At 41.8% G+C, this 19,671-nt stretch overlaps 1 protein-coding gene across 2 annotated transcripts; it reads left to right on the plus strand.

The window, feature by feature from the left end:
- The first annotated feature begins 9,897 nt into the window (after positions 1–9,897).
- On the plus strand, positions 9,898–13,562 carry irx3a (iroquois homeobox 3a). 2 transcript variants are annotated; one of them, XM_070966633.1, is made up of 3 exons: positions 9,898–10,345; positions 10,967–12,011; positions 13,044–13,562. In XM_070966633.1, exons 1-3 carry the CDS (start codon positions 10,127–10,129, stop codon positions 13,049–13,051), a joined length of 1,272 nt encoding a protein of 423 aa, XP_070822734.1. In that variant the 5' UTR covers positions 9,898–10,126; the 3' UTR covers positions 13,052–13,562. The 2 variants fall into 2 exon arrangements, with proteins under 2 accessions (XP_070822734.1, XP_070821918.1); XM_070965817.1 differs by lacking the exon at positions 13,044–13,562 and having other exon boundaries at positions 10,967–12,189.
- Positions 13,563–19,671: the final 6,109 nt, after the last annotated feature.

Below are 19,671 nucleotides of genomic sequence, written 5' to 3' on the forward strand. Positions count from 1 at the left end.
ATCATGTGTATATATACATGAATATACACTCTCTTGCCTGTGTTCCTAATCCACTGCTGCTCTGGGGCTCTCATTTCATTAGATACGAGCAAGAAAGGCTGACAGGCTACGAGGCCTCTTTAATATATGCTCTAATGGCTACCCAATCCCACCAAATGATGCCGATGAGCGATGTGCATATTGTTTAAGTCTGCTAATGTGAGAGGTGGGTAGGGGCTTGAGAAGGCGGACATGCGCTGAACTCCGTGTCCTTTTGCGTCATGGATTATAAAAAAAGCCAGGGAGAAGTTGAATGGGACTCTCTTCATGATTTAAGTCAACTGAACTGTGAGAGAGCGCCGTCTGAAGAGCGGACTGCTCATTTTTGCTTTATAAAATCTGCAGTCCATATGTATTGATTGGTATATAATCTGCCAGCAACAGAAGGGTGGTGCTCATTGGAAAACAGATGACTGATACACAAAGATTAGCAGATATCCACATATACACAAACACACAGAGAGATGGGGTCTGGCGGGCCCTCAGAGGACTGATAAGAGTGGGCTTGGGCAATGATGAGGCCCACTCATGGATGCATTGTTCTCCTAAAAGGGGCGGATCTCCCCTGCGTTGGTGGTTATGAAGCGGGGATTGAGGAGCAGGGAGAGGGTAATCATTATTGGTTGTGACAGCGGTGGCCTGACAGCTGGGTCCAGTCTTGCTCCAGTGCTTGTTGTACAACAGACAGGCTGGGCTACACACACACACTAGCAGGCACACACATCCACATATGTCTGTATTGCTGTGCATGCATGTGCTTACACACATCCAAAACCCAAACAAGACTAAAAGGGCTGTTTGTTTGGGATTGTTTGTCTTTGTTGGGCATACCCTGGAGGATATAGTGTTCATTACACCTGGAAATATGAGACTGTTGGACTGAGTGAACAACATGACTGATAATTTAGCTATTCTCAGTGTTTTCAAGCCAGAGGTGGAACTAAAAATCTAGTTTTCCCCAAGAGACTGAAAAGGAAAACCCATAAAAACATTCAAATGAAAAGTGTTTATCCTCTCAGGTGCAATAATGTGCATTAAACATCAAAACATGAAACACCCTGTAAGGACATGTGATATTTTGTCCTGACATTTTGACTAGAGGTGAAGCTTGTGGGCTGTCCAAAATGCAGAACATATGGATTCATTAAATGAATATCAACATCAACATAGAGGAAATCTTTTTTTTGGGGGGGGGGGGTGGTTGAGGGACCTGAGGGACACTTTGACCAACACTTTAACCAAACAGTGGAGCTAAACATAAGGTAGAAGCTGAGATATCTTTTTCTGAATGAGTGTTGGAGGGACCAGCTGATGAAGGAGCAAAAAATGCACCTACCCATAAACACTATGCACTGACAAAACAGCTCACATATACTCTTTTTAACCTGTCACCTTTCTGAAAGTACAGACAATTACTGGTGGTTGCAAGTAAAAAGAAAGCAGCACAGGCCAAACTGGCAGTCTTTAAAAAAGAGCTGAGATGGCCAATCAGCTGAAGTGTTTTGTTTCCATGTTTTGTTTTGTTTTGTTTTTTTTATGAAACAGATGCAGCTTTGCCAACCTGCCTTTGTTACAGTGGAAACACGTATGCGCTGTGCGTGGTCAGAGATGTAGTTCTTCACTATAATCCTCAAAGTCATTAGTGTCTATTCCAAGCATAGGCCTATTAGTTGGTGTTTTAAGCATAATGACTAATAAACAATGTGTTTCAGATGCCAAGGCAACACCTGTATGTGGGTGTAGACACACACAAACACACAAGACAATGACACATTATGTTTTCACAGTTCACTGTGTCACTCACTGCTTGGCACCATCTTCATTAATAAGTGCAGTGTTTAGGTGAGTAAGTCCTTATCAAAGCTGCCCTGCTGAGGTTAAAGTAAAGTTGCCTCTGACCTCAGTCTGTTGGCATGCTGAGCCACTCAATAGGGCTGATTATAAAAGCAAGGTCCACACCCAACGACTGCTACAACATACCATCCCAGGACCTGCTCTCCTGATGCCACTCATGAAAATGGAGCACTAGATTCTGAAAGACAAGGTGACAGAGACGCCCGTGAGGAAGAAGGTATTTTCTCATGATGCCACTGTTAATGCTGCTCATTAGTGTTTCCAGGAAGTATTTTCACATTTCTCCATCTGCCGCAACTGCTCTCTTTTCAATAATTGCTTAACATCACCACAGAGACTTGTTTTTCTCTGGATTGGAAGTCAAATCTGTCACAACCTTGCAGTTCTCCCGAGGTAAATGAATCCTATTTGAATCCTGAAAAGAACAAAGAAAATACTGCTGCATTTGGTAAATAATTAATAAGGAAATTCTAATTAGAAAACCAAGACAGATCAGTTTAAAATTTACGCTGGGGTAAAATCATGATACACACACACACACACACACACACACACACACACACACACACACACACACATATAGATATTGACATATCTCAAATATGTTGATGTTTTTAGTATTTGAATGTGATTTTGACCATTAAGATGAGCTGACTTCTTGACTAACCACATCCTCAATAGGGATTTCACTGTAATTTTACTTAAACAGAGAGACTGACTTGCAATGGTTTTAACACGTTTCTACTGTAACACTGATAACTGTGAATTTGAGAGTGAAAAGTGAATATGTGGAACCACATGGAAAACAGCCATAGATAATTCATCTGCTACAAATGAACCACCAAAACAAGTCCTGCAACTCCAGTAATGTAATACTTTCTGAACCCTGAACATTCTAATCTTTTATCATGGCTTGCTTATGTGAGTAATGGCATCAGTCCAATGTCAGCATGGTTGATACTGAATACAGTCGACTTTTCCGTACTTGTAAAGCAACCAAATATTCACTTCAGCATCTTCTACGACTACCTTTGATTATGTGTTGTCACTGTGGCATCATGGAAAGAATCAGTTTCCTTTGCAGCTAATGTCCAGATTTTTAATCCCTCCTTGGCATCATCACCCTGCCACCTACTATTTGCTGCACCCCCTGCAAAGTCCAGACCACCACACAGAAGAGGAAGCTCTGCTCACCCATGTTGGTACAGCTGCCTCTTCTCCAGCCTCAAACCAGCAGCAGCAACAGCTGGAAAGACTGAGGCTTTGTCTGGCTCAGTAGGCCAAAAGTGCTGGGAAACTGATATTTGTCTGGCCGCAGTGTCAAGCTATGGGGCCACAAAAGGGCATCACTGGCTACCATTGGATCAAGACACACCATAACAGAAAAACCATGTTATGCTTTCATGTGCGAAATTGATCATGAGTTGCAAAAGGCTTTTTGTTGGATCGTCATAGTAAATGTCTGGTGTTTCTTAGAGGATGCGTCACTTTGTGAATGGATAGATGATGGTTAGGCTCCATGCACTGCAAGTGATAACAGAGGAGAACAGTGTGAAATCTCTGGAAAGTATGCGACTGCAACTTATCAACTGTTTTCTGTGTAAGCCGTACTAGAAATATAAACAGCAAAAGGATCAGGAAAAATGCAGGTATGATCTCCTCAAAACATCCTTTTTAGTGTTCCAAGAGCACAATTTTTTCTACTGATCCGTGGTCTGACAATTTAACTAATAACATTTATTTAACAAACAAATATCTTCATTTCAGTTCCACCATCAAGAGGCAACATCGTTCATCCATGTCATCAGCTTACTGTGATGCCAGAGGGACCATGATGGTACATTTCCACAAGATGTCAAGTGGAGAGTTACTCCTTCCAAACAAACAGGCCGGCCAAATCATAGATCAGGTCAATTTACAGCTGACTTAGGCAGTTCAAGGGGTAAAATAAAGCAAGTGTTCACTGACCTTCATTCGCAATTATTTAATTTAAGATAAGAAGTTAAGATAGAAGATTAGAGATAAGAAAGAAGGCTCGAGATTTCAAAACTAAAATATTTTGTATTGAAAGTTCCCTGACTGCAACCTGACCACAGCAGCATTCGCCTTGGCAGGACATGATGTATGACTGTGGAGGAGTGATATTAGGGAAGTGTATTATAATAATGTAATCTGATCTTCATTATTATTGATTATAAGGTTACAGTCTCCCAATAAATGGAATCAGATATTATTAGTGTTTTTGTTAATAAAAGATAGATAGCAACTCCAAGGCCACCTCAGCCATCACTGCCATTTTAATCATTATTAACATCTTAAAATATGATCATCACTGTATACAGGGAACTCTCTTTGGCCACCAGCTTGTAGTCTTTCTCTCTCCCTCTCTCTCTCTGCCTCTCCCTCACCCTCCCTCTCGCCTGCTGTCACCTCTCACAGAGCCTGGCAGCATCAAGCCAGCTTGCATTTTAATTTGGCCCTGAAGTTACTTATTTCATTATCGATCATCCGTAATGCTGAATCAATGTTCATCTTGTTACGTGGGCCATACCCGTGTAATACAGTGATAGTGGGGCCCAGAGTTACTCATTCCCTTTACAAAGTGACTTTACCGTAAAATCAATGCCTTGTGTTACTGATACAGGGGAAACTGCAGCAGATGGAGTGAGAGTGAGTGGGCAGAGAGGAAACAAAAAAAAACAACTCACCTTCAATGCAGCATTGTTAAAAGCACTCACAGAGCTTTGCAAATCTCGACAGCATGAGCATCGTATTATGTCATTATGTATTATAGTAGTTTAAGCCAATGTGATAGTAATGTTGTGGTTTATGGATCATCTGTACTGCTTAGACTGGGAAAACATAGCTTATGCATCAATGACTCATTTTACACTGCTCATCCTCCTTTGACCCAGCACAGTGATGTTAGGAACAAAATAAATAAAACAATAATTTAGTTAAGTTCCATTCAGATTCATGGAATGACTGAAGACATGTTTGTTAGCTAAATAATGACAGTTTAAAGTGGCTCTATACCACAAATACAGCATGAGTATCCTTGAGGGCCATATGTATGTTGTCTATGTCCATATGAACGCACTGGGAGCAAAACTATCCTGACAGAGGAATTAGACAGCATGCTATTATTACGATGTGTCTAGTCAGTTTCAGTCGATAATCGAACCAGAATGTAGTATCAGATTTTTTCTATATGTGGGTTTCATCCCTCAATCTTTTACTTCTCCCCAGTGGAAAATGAACTTGTGTCCCAGTAATATATTTTAGAGGGATCTGTGAGTATCATAAGTGAAGGGTAACTATTTGTATAATATCCTACAGAGACATTAGAGGAATTTTAAGAGAAGTTTCAGTTTTTCAGTAAAATAAGCACACTAAATGTGCGTAACAACATTCCATTTTATCAATTTATCGGGGCAGACATTCATTAATGGATATTATATAGATAGATAGTAAGGGCCTATAAGTGCACATAGTATTTAGATGTGTACCAATATAGTTAGTCAATAATCTGAGTTGTTTATGTAATTGTCACTATCCCATGTAGTCCTGTAGATAAAGTATTTAAGTTAATATGCCTATGCACATAGCACATTGAAATGCTGCAGGCTGCTTGGTTAAAACTCTGTTCAAGGCCTAAATCTAAAATAGATCTCCCACTCAATCCATGTGCTCAGCCTGAATGACTGGCTGTTTAAATTTAGTAGTAGGCGACAACCTGAAGTTAACAAGTTAATGTAAAACATTTGCAAGGTAGTGGGTTAATTCACACTTTGAGCCGCTGTCATAACCCAGTTTAATAAGTTGCAGTCCATTGACTATTAATTTGTTTCCAAATGGTGTGAGCGGGAGGAACGGTTCCAAAATGCTTTACTTTGCCACTAATGCAAATCAAAGTTAGGCTATCTTTTTAATATGCATGATTGGTTGGTGTAATGTAATTAAAATTATACTATTTAAATTATCCTAACACTGAAAAAAATTAAACTTTAAATGTATTTTCAAAGTACACTTGCTTCCGCTGCTAAGAACAATTAATTTTAGAAACTAATTCATTTATTGGATTAAGCTTCACTGTTCTTCAAACACTGCAAGATTTATTGGACCTTTATTTCACCCTAATGGGACATGAGTTTGAAAGAGCATATTTGGAGATTGAATGTGTTGCACAGCTACTTTTTTAGGTTAGCCACAGATTTCAGTTTGAACCCGCTGAGGAACATTCTGATTAACAATAACAGCTATGTATATTCCCAACAGCGAAGAATAATTGCTTTGTAATAAAGCAGGATAATCCACAGAGACTTTTTCCTATACGTTCTGTCATTTAGTTTCTTCATTCTGACACGTCAAAAATATATTGTGGCTTATATATTTGTCTTCAGATGACCAGTAGCTTTTCTTGATCATAAAGCTGTAAATCACTCCACTGCACTGTATTATATATAAGATTTGCAGCAGCACTTTCTGCTCCTAAAACTGAAGATGCGAAATTCCTGTGAGCAACAAACTCTGCAAGCTGCTGCATTTCGGTGAAGGTCCCCTTTCAAAAACTGCTTAACAAAATGAGATCCGGTTTGCCAAGCAAGTCTTGAAATCTTAAATCTCTGACACACACACACACACACACACACACACACACACACACACACACACACACACACACACACACACACACACACACACACACACACACACACTTCAAACTAAGCATCCAAGGGTCATTCACTGCGTTTTCTTTTTAAATCCTCATTCGTCACCGTAATTAAGCGATGTTGATCAGCAAGGGCTCCCTTAAAATCGATTCCATGTGTGATAAGAGACGTGTTAGAGGGTTTTGATTTTTTTTTTTTTCCAGTCACCGGGGCGTTATGGAAAAGATCCAAATGTGTAATACGAAGTGCCTCTGTTTGAAGCCTTTGATCTCGCCTGTTTTGCCGAGCCTCGGTTCATCATTTGCGACGTGTCGCTGGTGCCCTGTGTATTGCATAAGGAACTACTGTTGAGCGATAGGCCGTGTATGTTTGCTTATGAGAATGTGAAATTGTGTCATCTGCATAATTACCGTCAAAGAGCTCTCTACAAAACAGCCCTCAAGTCACTCGTGTATGATTGCCCTCTTTTTACAGCACCTACAAATTAAATTGGCTCCAGCGCGCTCCCAGCATTCTTCCTCAAGAATTAAGTACGCTTATTTAAATTCGATCGATGTAAGACATAATGATAATAATAATAATAATAATAATAATAATAATAATAATAATAATAATAATAATAATAATAATAATAATAATAATTCTTGACTTTGTGTCTGCTGAATAAAAGTGTCTGTGTCTATAGTTCTCTTGATGTTTGCTGTGTTGAATTTTGGCCTGTCCTGCTGTGTGTGCGTGCGTGTGTGAGTGCCTGTGCATACGGAAGTCAAGCAGAGGTTAGTTTACTGTTTACTGAGACTCTCTTTAGGAGAGAGGGGAGCGGCATCTTAATGCTTTTATGGCTACGCCAGTTTCCCGGGTCGGTGTGAAAGTGTTAAGTTAGTGCGTGGTGCGTTTGATTGGAGGCAATAAATCAGACACAGCTCTTGGCGTGGGTGGAGTGGAGTGGGGGGGGGGGGGGGGGGTCGGGGTGGGCGACATGGTCCGGGGATGAGACACGTGTCCATCCAGACTCGGAGCGCTGCTCAGCGGACACCAGCAGGCAGACACCTCGCTGGACTCTCAGATTTATACTCTCACTTCTAACGTTTATTACGGCCCAGCCACGTTGTCTCTCTCTCTCTCTCTCTCTCTCTCTCTCTCTCTCTCTCTCTCTCTCTCCCTCTCTCTCTCCCTCTCTCTCTCTCACTCACTCTTTCACTCTCTCTCTCTCTCTCTCTCTCTCTCTCTCTCTCTCTCTCTCTCTCTCTCTCTCTCTCTCTGTTTCTGCAATTTGGTGTTTGGACGTGATTTTTTTTTTTTTCCCTCCTTAAACGCCTCTTTCTTCTTTACACTTATTATGCTGGTGTGTATCTAAACGTCAAATACCATCCACTTATCTTTAACCACCCTTCACTTCACTGTCTGGACCCCCTCAATTTGCAGGTCGATCTTATGAGCGTGCGCGCGCGCATAAGTGTGTGCGTAAAGTGTGAGCGTGCTATTGACTGCTATGTAGTGATTACCATTCCGGTCGGATGGCACCAGCAAGCCGCTGTAATTAATAACCCCATAATCCGGGTTGGGGTGGATGTCGGCGAAGAACACACACAGATTCAGGACAGAGTTTTACAGAAACAAGGCGTATCCCAATGGTAGCTCTATATAAGAAATTATAGCTGCTATTATCCCTCCCAGACAATGATAACTATCTGCTTCAAAAGAAGATTAAAGGTTTAGGCTATACAAGTTCAGAGTTCTTGGAAACCCGGATCGCATTATCAAAACTAAACTGAGATTGATGAGATTTCATCGCTGTCAATAATACATTGAGACTTATACCTTATTGAAATAAAGTGCGTGGAATAATAACTCAAGCTTTGCGGTTGTTTTGCAAACGATTAACAAAACAGATGCTGGTACGAAATCGGGTTGAAATGCGATTATGGTTGTCCCGTACACACTTTTATGTATTGATTCGTGGAATTTCAATTCTGACTCTCTTGTTTTGTTTTAATCCGTATTATTTACAAGAAACATCAGGTTGCATCAAAATTATCAAAAGGATTTCTTAAGGTGCAGTCTGTCCAGATGATCGTTTTGTTTTTTCAGTGGATTATAAGTCTTTATTTAAAAATCGCTAAATCATTTGTTTCCCTCCAGCGATCTGTTTATTTACGCAGAAGCATATGATTATTATTGTTATTATTAGCAGTAGTATTAGTATTGCGGTTGTTGTTAATAATAGTAATAATAATTTGGATTGATGTTTTTGATGGATTTTTGTTTTACTCTTTCTTACTGAAATCAGTGTTGTTTCCCAGAATAAACATCTTCCCAGCCCAATCCACTAAAGTGTTTATTACCTATCATTGCTGCTGCTTCACACTTAGTCTTCATGAACAGTGTAATGCGCCTATCATCAGCTATCTCTTTGATGTCAAGTGGCTACATGCGACCCGTTTGATGTCTCAAATTAAAGAATGAGCTGACTCCGATTGACCCGCCACTACGAGCCCATAACACCCCAAAACCGGTGGAAGAAAGCGCAGCTTGCTCTCAGTGATGTAGCGATAAATAAAAAGGTGTGTAGAGCCTGTGATCCGGGGTCATAACAAGGCATCAAGTTGGAATCACATTAATTATTGATTATTTTCAAGTTTCTTGCTTGGGCTATAGCTTAGGCCTACCTGTGTGTGAAACTGTACATTATAGGGGACTTTTAATACAGATGACAGTTCAAAAAGGTGTGTAAACTCTCCCATGAATTAAAAAAAAAAAAAAAAGAAAACTGGTTTTAAATGATCTTAAACTCAACCTTTAATTCCCGATATGACTTTTTTTGAACCGATCCCCTCCTGCAGGCGAGTCTCCGAGTTTGTTCCGACAAGGCAAAGTTTCTTCTGCATTTGTGCATTAAAAAGAAACTGCAGCCAAAAAAAAAAAAAAAAACTAAAAAGAGAGAAAGTTAATCAGTCACTGACACCAAAATGCTTACTGTTGTGCAAACGGCCAAAATTGTGAATTAACACAAGAAATTATGGTCGGACAGACGCGGACAAATAACAAATGAAATAGATTGGCGAGCCATAAAATGAGATTTGAAACCCCATTCAAATAAGAGCTCGCGACGTCAGTGCGCTTATCCGCGAGAGAGCGAGCGAGCGAGCGAGCGAGTGAGAGAGAGAGAGAGAGAGAGAGAGAGAGAGAGAGAGAGAGAGAGAGAGAGAGGCTGTTTGGTGTGTGGTGGATATGAGAGGGGTGAGATTTGAGAAATAGGAGGGGCTTCTAAACGACTAGAAATGTCAATCTGAGCAAGGGAGTCCCAATAATCTAAAGCAATCTGTAAGGACCTGACCTTAGTCCATCCAGATCAATAGGGAAGTGAGGGTGGAAAGAAGAAGAAGAGGAAGAAATAAGGGGCGCAACCGGATCGTTTACAGTGGCTGTTCCCGAGGAAATATAGACTTCCCTTGCTTGCACCTTTTGTTGCCCACATGCTCACACTGTAAAAGTGGATATCGAGGCAATTCCCTTGCTTTGTGTGGTTGCAGCAGACTTTTTCCCCTTTTCCTACCACTATGTCTTTCCCTCAGCTGGGATATCAGTACATCCGACCGATATACCCGACGGAGCGCCAGGGGATCGCCAGCAATGCGCGGTCCGGGACAGAGCTCAGTCCGTCCGGCGCACTCTCCAACGTCCTCTCCACTATGTATGGATCTCCTTTCGCCGCAGCAGCGCAGGGCTATGGAGCGTTTCTCCCCTACTCAAACGATATATCAATTTTCAATCAATTGGTGAGTCCCCTGCTCTCTCTTAACTCCTCCACAACTTGTATGTTACGCTTACAATTAAAAGAAAAGAACAGCGCGGGCCTGGCAATTTGTTTATCTGCACTTTTAAGTGTAAACTTTCAGAGCGCCGCGGCAAACTTGCTGGTTGAATCTTTGCAGAAATTTAGCTAAAAGTGGTTAAAAAGTAACATATTAGCTAACTGTGCTTTTTTTGGGGGGGGGGGGGGGGGGGGGTGTTAGCACATAATTTGCTGAAAGTTACAGCAAAAGAGTTAACACAATGATGCAATACGCTCTCAGAGCTTTACATGAATAGGTGTGGAAAAAAGTGCAGCCATTAAAGTCTTGTCTTTGCAAGTGTTTCGGTTTAAATACAATTATAATACTGTTTCATTCGTTTATGAAGCTTATGGTACTTAAACAACGACTCAAGATGTGTCAATAAGAAGTGAACCGTTTTGTTTGTTTACGCTTAAATAATAAGTTCATTGTTGTTTTATTACTGTAAATCCGCATGTCATCCTGTGAGCTGTGCTCATGTTTATCCGGAAGAAGAATTACAGAGTAGCACATGGAATTAATATTTGAAGTCTAACACATCTCCCTGACTCTTTGTGTTTGCAGGGTGCTCAGTATGAACTGAAAGACAGTCCCGGTGTCCAGCACCCAGGGTTTGCCCACCACCACCCGGCTTTTTACCCATATGGTCAGTATCAGTTCGGTGACCCGTCCAGACCCAAAAACGCCACCAGGGAGAGCACCAGCACCCTGAAGGCCTGGCTCAGTGAGCATCGCAAGAACCCCTACCCAACCAAGGGTGAGAAGATCATGCTGGCCATCATCACCAAAATGACCCTCACCCAGGTGTCCACCTGGTTCGCCAACGCCAGGAGGAGGCTAAAGAAGGAGAACAAGATGACCTGGACCCCTCGGAACCGCACCGATGAAGAGGGAAATGTTTACTCCAGCGATCACGAGGGGGAGGAGGGGGACAAGAGGGAGGACGAGGAGGAGATCGACTTGGAGAACATCGACACGGAAAATATTGAGAACAAGGACGACTTGGACGACCAGGACGACCTGCATTCAGATATTAAATTAGACGGAAGGAGTGACTCTGAGATTTCTGACGGCTATGAGGATTTACAAGGGCCCGACCAGAGGTTTCTAAAGACTGTGGGGAAAGAGGGCAAAGATGTGGAGAGAGGAGGAGAGCACTTCCACAGCCACCACCCCCACCACCATCATCACGCGTCTTTGGACACCAAAGCGTCCCAAGCAAACGGGGAACAGCTCAAACTGAACCCGGTGTCCGTTAGCTCGCCGGCCTCAGAAAACAACCCTGCGCCATCCCAAAAGCCAAAGATCTGGTCTTTGGCAGAGACAGCCACGGCCCCTGACAATCCGCGGAAATCGCCACAAATGAACGGCAGCAACTCCGCAGGGCCGGCCGCGCAGACCATAATCGCCCCTCACAGACTCATCTCTTCTTGTCCCGTCGGGAAAATCCAGAACTGGACGAACCGAGCCTTCTCGGCGCATCAGCTGGCTTTACTGAACTCAAATCATTACCTGGGACTGGCAAACCAGGCCACTGCCACCGGCCTGGCCCTCTACAGCAGCAGGCAAACGGAGGACAAGAGTCATAGTTCAGAGACTCCAGTCACAGGTACATGTCCCCGACACTGAGACGCGCATGTATAAATAACTACAAAAACAAAGACACTAGTCCATTGCCCGTCATTCATTTCTATTATTTTAGACCTCCTTTCGCCTTCTTTGCCTGTTCATGGATTTTTTTTTCTCTCCAGGCCACACAGATGAACAGTGTTACAATGTTAGAGCTTACAGAGAGTGTGTGTGTGTGTGTGTGTGTGTGTGTGTGTGTGTGTGTGTGTGTGTGTGTGTGTGTGTGTGTGTGTGTGTGTGTGTGTGTGTGTGTGTGTGTGTGTGTGTGTGTGTGTGCGTGCGCGCGTAACTGCTTTGAAAAATGACCGAGAGGACAATGAAAACCTCATCAGAAAGCATTTAAGAAACAGAGTTAAATTTAAATTGAATTGGGTGAAAACTGTTCTTCATTTTTGGGCCTTCCTTCCTTTATTTGGTGGTGTTACATCCATGTGATATTAAGGCCCATGTGCTTGTATCCAAACGGTTTACATGAATCCACCAACTCATTAAAACAGCGACACTAAATTCCCTGAAAGTCAAGAGGGGCTCTGATTATTATATTCTAAACGGTTTAATGAACGCATTTTCATTTTTATGGCCGCAGTTTCAGAGAGATCTAGTGCCTTGGACGCAGAGAAAAAGTTGTTAAAAACAGCTTTCCACCCAGTTCAAAGATAGGCTGTCAGTTAATGACATCTGGGGATTTTTTTTTTTATTTTTTATTTTTTTTTGATGCCATATCTCATTTTCTTTTTTAAAACGCCATATTTACCCAAATTAGCTTTTATTCTAAGATTTGTTTTATCCCTGTGTGTGCGCTTGTGTTATTCCGTCAAGGCCTATGTTACACTTACTTGTTTGGTCATGCAAATGAGCTCAATGCAAATTCACTACAGGCTCGTTTTTGAAAGGCAATTGTCACTTTTATATCACTTTGTGTTTTAGCTCTTCATGAGGCTATTATTAGTGTTATTTTTTTCTTTAGATCACTACATTTTTTTTTCCTTTCTTTTACCCCTGTATATTTCAGGCCTCTGAACCAACTAGAAGCAGCGGTGGTTCTTTCGGCTCCCTCCTCTCCATAACCTCTCACCCATCCTCTTTTTTCTGTTTCTTTTAATTTGAATATGGAATGTAAAATAAGAATAATACATCTCTGTATACTTACATTGTAAGCATGTCCTGTGTAAAACTGCTAATGTAATAATGTATGAACCTGTAGTCTGTGAGTTTATTTTTTTGTTTTGTTTTGTTTTGTTTTTTGTAAGTTCTGTGAGGATTTGATGTTCAAATGTTTTGTATATAAAGTTAAGAATATGTACATACTTGTGAACCAAATTGTACAAGAAAGTCTATATTTTGGCTAATAAATGAACTGCTGCAACTTTAAGAAATTGTCGGTTTTTGGACGAGGTGTTGTGACAGCTGCTTTTGATGGTGGCTCTCACTGTGCATTGCAGCTTGAATTGCATTGCTTTGGTTTTTGTATGTGTGTTAGTGGACAGCCTGAGGCATAGACTTCATCCTCCGTGCTAGTGATAAGTAAATATTCGAGAGGGATTTATCACACTTTTGTAGTGGAGGGACTTAAGGCTAATTAGCCAGCATTGCGGCATACATTTGGATATTAATGTTGTGGGATTATCCCTATAGAAGCGTAGCGCTCGCATTAAAATGAATAATTCTTTCATTAATTTTCGTCTGAAATTGTGTGAAGAGACTTTAGGTAATAAATGACGGATAGATGATCGCTGGTACTTGGTAAGAGTGGCTCGGTTGATCTGACTGATGGGCTTTGGCTTTGTAGAGCAACTCCCAGATCTCATCATGCTCAATTTGTAATGCTTTTGCTCTTCACATATATCATACATTTTCCTCAACTAACGCTGCTCTTTGGTATAATTGTAATATATAGTCGCTGTATAGCTAATAATAACATCATTTATTTTGTTTGCCCGTGATGTGATCATTTGCATGTGTGAGCCCTTATCAGAGGAAGTTTATGTAAACTTAGTGTTGGAGCTCCCTCTACAGTCACTTGCAGCTGACCGTGTTTTGGTGCGCACACACACACACACACACACACACACACACACACACACACACACACACACACACACACACACACACACACACACACACACACACATTCTGCTCATGCAGTATCAGCCTTTTTTCTTTCCCCCCTCTTTTTTTAAGGTCCATTCCTAATTTATCTATTGGTTGTGATATAAAATTCGATAGTAATAGTTCGCTCTTATAAATCTGTCCAAATACCATGCATTTTGAATGAGCGTTCAAGCTTTATTGTTGTGGTTTTATTGTGCACAAATGCGGTACATCTTTCAAAATGAACCCTCAGATTTGTTTTAAAGCTTCAAAAAGCAAGCATAGATTTTTTTAAAAAAAAAGTTAAATTCTAATTTTGGCTCAAACGTTGAAGAAATATTTCATGAATATCAAAGAGGCGTTTTCAGTCGAGGCCACAAGCAGCATACCTTTGTGCATAGGTATTATCCATATTTGATATTAATATTTACAAAAAAGCACAATAAAGCAAAACTGGTAATGTATAATAAGCAGATAAAATGTAGCTTTTTTACACTCCCTAATAGCTGAAGTATCAGGAAATCTTTGATGGCAGCCATGCTTAACTTGAGGATGACAGGACTTCTCAATTATCCTTCAAAGCGCGTTCAGCCGTTTCACTCGCTTGTTTGAAATCAGGTGACACGTAATAAAAGATTTAAAAAATAAAGGTAAAAGGAGAAGAAAGAAAAAACAGCGAAGGAAAATGCCATCAATATTCCTATTATTCAAATTTCGCCGAGATTTTTAAAGCATATCCAGCCTTTAAAACACTCACAGACATGGCAGTCTTGTTAATGCAAGTTATTATTTTTTTTTTTTTTTTTATCCGTCTTATTTAACAGCAGGAAAAAAAAAATAGATTTATGTGTAAAAAAAAAAAATCAAAAATGAATTTTAGGAGACAAACTTTTCGATTTCTTAACTTATCCTCCTCTAAATAAAAAGCACCCTTTCTCGCTGGTATATATATTTATTATTTATTAACTTCTGATCATTATTATTATTGTTTAATTTCTCTTCATAATAGACGTGGGCTCGTGGTCGCTGTTTTATTTTCAAAAGGAGCAAACACAGACGCGGTGCCGTCACGCGCTCCTCAGCCGGACTCAGGTGGTCAGAGGACAGGCTCTTTTCATGTGCGCGTTCAGGGCAGCGAAGGCAGATGAAAAGCGCTGATTCGCTGCAGCCGTATCCTCTCTAGGTTTAGGATGTGCTTTAAACAATCCCCAACTCAGCCGAGGGAGAGACTCCGCAGCCTTTTGGAGCTCCTCTCACCATGTTGCCTTCCTGTCTAATCAATTATCTTCCTTGAGAGCCCCATCTAACCGCGCGATGCATATTCATAAGTGGCATCAGTCAGCTGATTGATGTAATAGTTTTTTTTTTCTTTCTTTTTGTCGCTTCTTGCCTACTTCCTTTTGTTACAGGGAGTCGCTTTGAATGACCAGCGTTACAATGACATTGATGATTCATAAATGTATAATACAAAGAGCCAATAAAAAAAAAAAAATGAGGCGTTATACGGAATGTTGCAAGGTAACAAACAAATCAAATGAGAAAAACGCCTTTCATGTAATTGTAAATTTAAACAAAACTAGACAAACATGTATTGTAAATTAAAGTTAGAAAGATTAATGTCTATCTTTAATATATATTTATATAAATCTGACTCAACACTCTGATAAACAACAATGCTTATTTCCTCGCTGTTCACAGGATGTTTGCTCCTGAGGGGCCCAGAACAAGTCGCTTCTTGATCGTGAGGATTCAATTGAAATGCAACTGAAGGGCCAGTGATCGTGTCTGGAGCTCAGGGCCTCTCCTCTGATCAGTGCATGAAATTAGGGATTAAAAAGCCTCAGCAGAAACAAAGTAATCGTGCCTGCTTATGTCGCCATACGTGTCCAACCTGCTCCCGGTTACAAAGAGCAAATGGAATGCATTAGCTAACATTTTGCTCTGAGCTACACAGGGACCATTTCCAGTGGGGCATGGTGTGTCACTTGTTTCCTCGCACGTTAAATGGATGTTCTCCTGGCTAATGAGTAATAATCAACATCGACTCGTCTTCTTATTTCTGAGGTCCACGCTGTGTTAAATGCTGAGAGTCTCCGGGGCACACCGCAGCACTGCAGCGGCTTTAAAGCACCGGGTAATCTACTCAACACAAGATGGTAAGAGAAGTTAAGAAGTTAAGATAGATTTAAAAATATTAGGAGCACACTTGCTGGAGGATTAAAAACAGATGCAAAATAATCTCACTGTGACATCATGGATTTTTCATATTCAGATATCCCACAATATAAATAGATTCTCAATCATGCTCACTGTCTTGTAATTATTTACAAATTAATGGATAGCTCTGCAGTATTACGAGTGTGGGAAAGCTTTTGACATAGTGCAAATAAACTAAAATTCCCATCTAATCATGTTGTCCTCAGCGCGGTTGACGGCTGCTCCTTTTTGCCCTCAATCCTCAGGAATACATACAGCGTAATGTGCTGCTGAAACAGCCATTCAGAGGGGGAAAAATCTGAGAAAGATGGAATCATTAAAAGGAAATCTAATCTGTCTTTGGAAGTGTTCATTGATCTGCAAGAAGGTGGACAGCGGTATCAGGCGGCTGAAGAGGTCTGGTCAATGGAGCCATCAGAGGTTCATGTGTGAATGGGGAGAAACCATGGAGTAAATAAACACTAGAGCAGCCCATTGGAGAGGGCCAGAGGTGCCCTGTGAAAGACGAGGCCGCTGCAAATAAAGGGGGTCAGTCTTGTGTTTTCACCTCATCCACCCCTTCTGTCATTGTAGCCCCACCGCCAGTGCCACCTCCTCCTCCTCCTAGCTCCAGGCAGGACGGTTCTGACACACCCCCTCCTGCCACCGAGACAGACAAATGTCATCTCCTTTGTGGACCTAGTTTGGCTTAGAAGCGGCCCACTGTCTTTGTGCAGTGGACTAATCCTTTCATGAGCCACTGTCGACCGCGCCCCCACCCAGCGCTAGCCCAGGCCAAGAGAGGGGCTGCCCTTTCGCAAGCACTTGGCCTGTGTGTTAGCTGACCACAGGAGGAGCGGGGATCTGCTCTCCGGAACACATGTCCCACACACCACATACCATCATACACAGGCTTCAGGCCGCGGCGCTCCACGGCAACTTGTTACAGCGGTCGCACCCGAGAGCTGAATGAAGAGAAGGTGGAAAGCTCAATTTTACCCCTGACAAAGTTATGCGACTTCTGTGTCTCATGCATGTTTTATGGCACATTCATTATTGAGAATGTAAGTGAAAGTGCAGCAGCAACATGTTAAAGAATAGCCAGGGAGCAGGGAGAGAGGGGTTGTTGTGTTTCCCTGGGCTGAGCAAAGGACAAAAGGCCCAGAAGGAGTGACATTCTCTGGGGCCGGAGCGGGAGGGAGGGAGGGCACTGATTTCATGCCTTTTGTTGACGGAGGTTAGAGAGAGGAATTCTTTCACTGAATCCGAAAGGCAACAAGTGGAGAAGGGGGCGACAGGCCGACAGGCCAGAGGGAGAGGCGCTGGGGCTTTTGCCGTTCACCCAGCTGAAAGATTGTGCTTTTCTCAGCCCCCTTCAGATCCTTCAGACAGGCCCGAGTTACAGGGCAATTATGGAAATGCAGCTTTGAAGCCAAGCATAGCCTTCTTTCAGTTCTTCCTCAGGACAAAGCAAAGGCAATAAGGGCTTTATATGCACCCTCCTCTATAAAACATGTTTCAGCCCCAATGTGTGTATGTTCCCAACTTTTCTTCTCCAAAATTCTTGAAATTTGTGAATGAACTTTTAAAATGACTGTAAAAGACATTTAAACATCAAAACATTATAGGATCATTGTTCACATGAAAAGCTGTACTCTCTACCTATAAAGCATTTACCAAGGAGATAAGCACAGGGATGGGTTAAAAAAACAAACAAAAAAATGCCCAGCCTCGTAGCTGCTTCCAACAGCTGCTCGCTTTTACCAGCCTGATGTCCCCTCTCTGCACCCTCTCCGCTCTCACGTCACTGACAGAGGCCCAGCAAACTATCAGCCTTGCGCTTTCTCAGCTTTGTACATTAGTCAGCGGTGTAGCACAGAATTTCGCCACCTCGTGTGAACTAATAAGACACATTTTCTCCTGCTTTTGAGAGGATCGCAAGAGAGTGATGTCTCTACATCACCCGACACAGCAGAGGCCTTGTACAACAGTGCCTTTACACTCCGAGCATATCTGACAAATGCCAATACTCCGGCTTTCACTCATCACTGTTAATGAGAGGACATATTTTGGACGTTTCCAATATTTGTACAGGCTTCATACATTATGAGGGCCCTTTTATTCACAGGACCAGGCAGAGAGGACAAGGGTGGGTGAGGGTGGGGGTGTATTCATGACTCCTCAGGATTGGCTGACTGGTGAAGGGAACTTAATAAATTCTTCCTCCTTGGAACACTGTCAAACAAGTCCTTTCTTACATCTCCCATGAATACATTACCAGCCAGCTTGATTGATTAGAGACCCTCGCGAGAGGGTGAACCGATGAACCGACTCCCCCGGTGTGATTAATAGACTTTATTAAGAGAGTCCTCTCGTTTTTAATAATGGTAATGTAAAGGAAGCCGTTGAGGGGGTGGGGGGTGCACAGGAAGTCTAACGATGATCACTGGTGCTGTCCCTCTCTTTGATCCACATCCCCTTTAGTTTGAGTTCATTTCCACAACCTCCAACTGGCTATATCCATCACCTCCCTATCAGTGCCACACAGCGCAGATATGAGGTTCCTTTTATATACTGTTTTCACTTCTGTGCCTGCACACTGCCAATATGAAACTCTTTAAAAAGTCTCTCCTGGGTAATATGAGAGGCGGGATTGATTTGGATTACTTCTCACAGTTTACAGCTAAATGAAATTGACTCAGTATCCACGAAACGTCTTTAATAGGCGTTAGATCAGAATCTAAGAGATGACTGTATAGCTCTGCACCTGATGTCTGTATTGTGATCCAGCAGCGTAATTGACAGTACGCATCTTTTAAGCATGTCTATCTCTTCCTGTGGGTATTTTTTATGTTCAAAAGGAGCGAAACAAAATGACGGCTCTCTTTATCCAGTTTGTCTTATTTTTCTCCCACTTCTTCATCTCACATAATAATTCTAAAGTCTAGGGGCACTGTGACCCTTGACCTCCATACACTCGGTCACTTGTATATTTATTGGCTTAGGAATTCAGCATTGTTCTGTTTTTGCATGCAAGTAATTTTAATATAAATGTGTATAAAACACGCAAAACTATCCAATACATCCATATTCCTGTGTGCATGTGTGTTTGAGTATGCAAGTCAAAGTCTCCATGAGGTATGCAAACAACTCGCTGGCTAATCATTGTTCTTGAGTGCTAGCGTGGTGTTAGGTAGGGGGTAAACCATGTACAGGAAATTGTTTAGCCACCCAGAGCTCAGCCTGCTTATCAGCACAACACAGGAACAAGGGAGACTTTACTAGCACTGGACACAGCAGCTCCAACTTATCGTCATGCTGTATTTTGCAATCCACCACCACAAGTGATTTAT

Source organism: Chaetodon trifascialis, chromosome 1, assembly GCF_039877785.1.
Source record: "Chaetodon trifascialis isolate fChaTrf1 chromosome 1, fChaTrf1.hap1, whole genome shotgun sequence".
In the NCBI taxonomy this organism is placed as follows: domain Eukaryota; kingdom Metazoa; phylum Chordata; class Actinopteri; order Chaetodontiformes; family Chaetodontidae; genus Chaetodon; species Chaetodon trifascialis.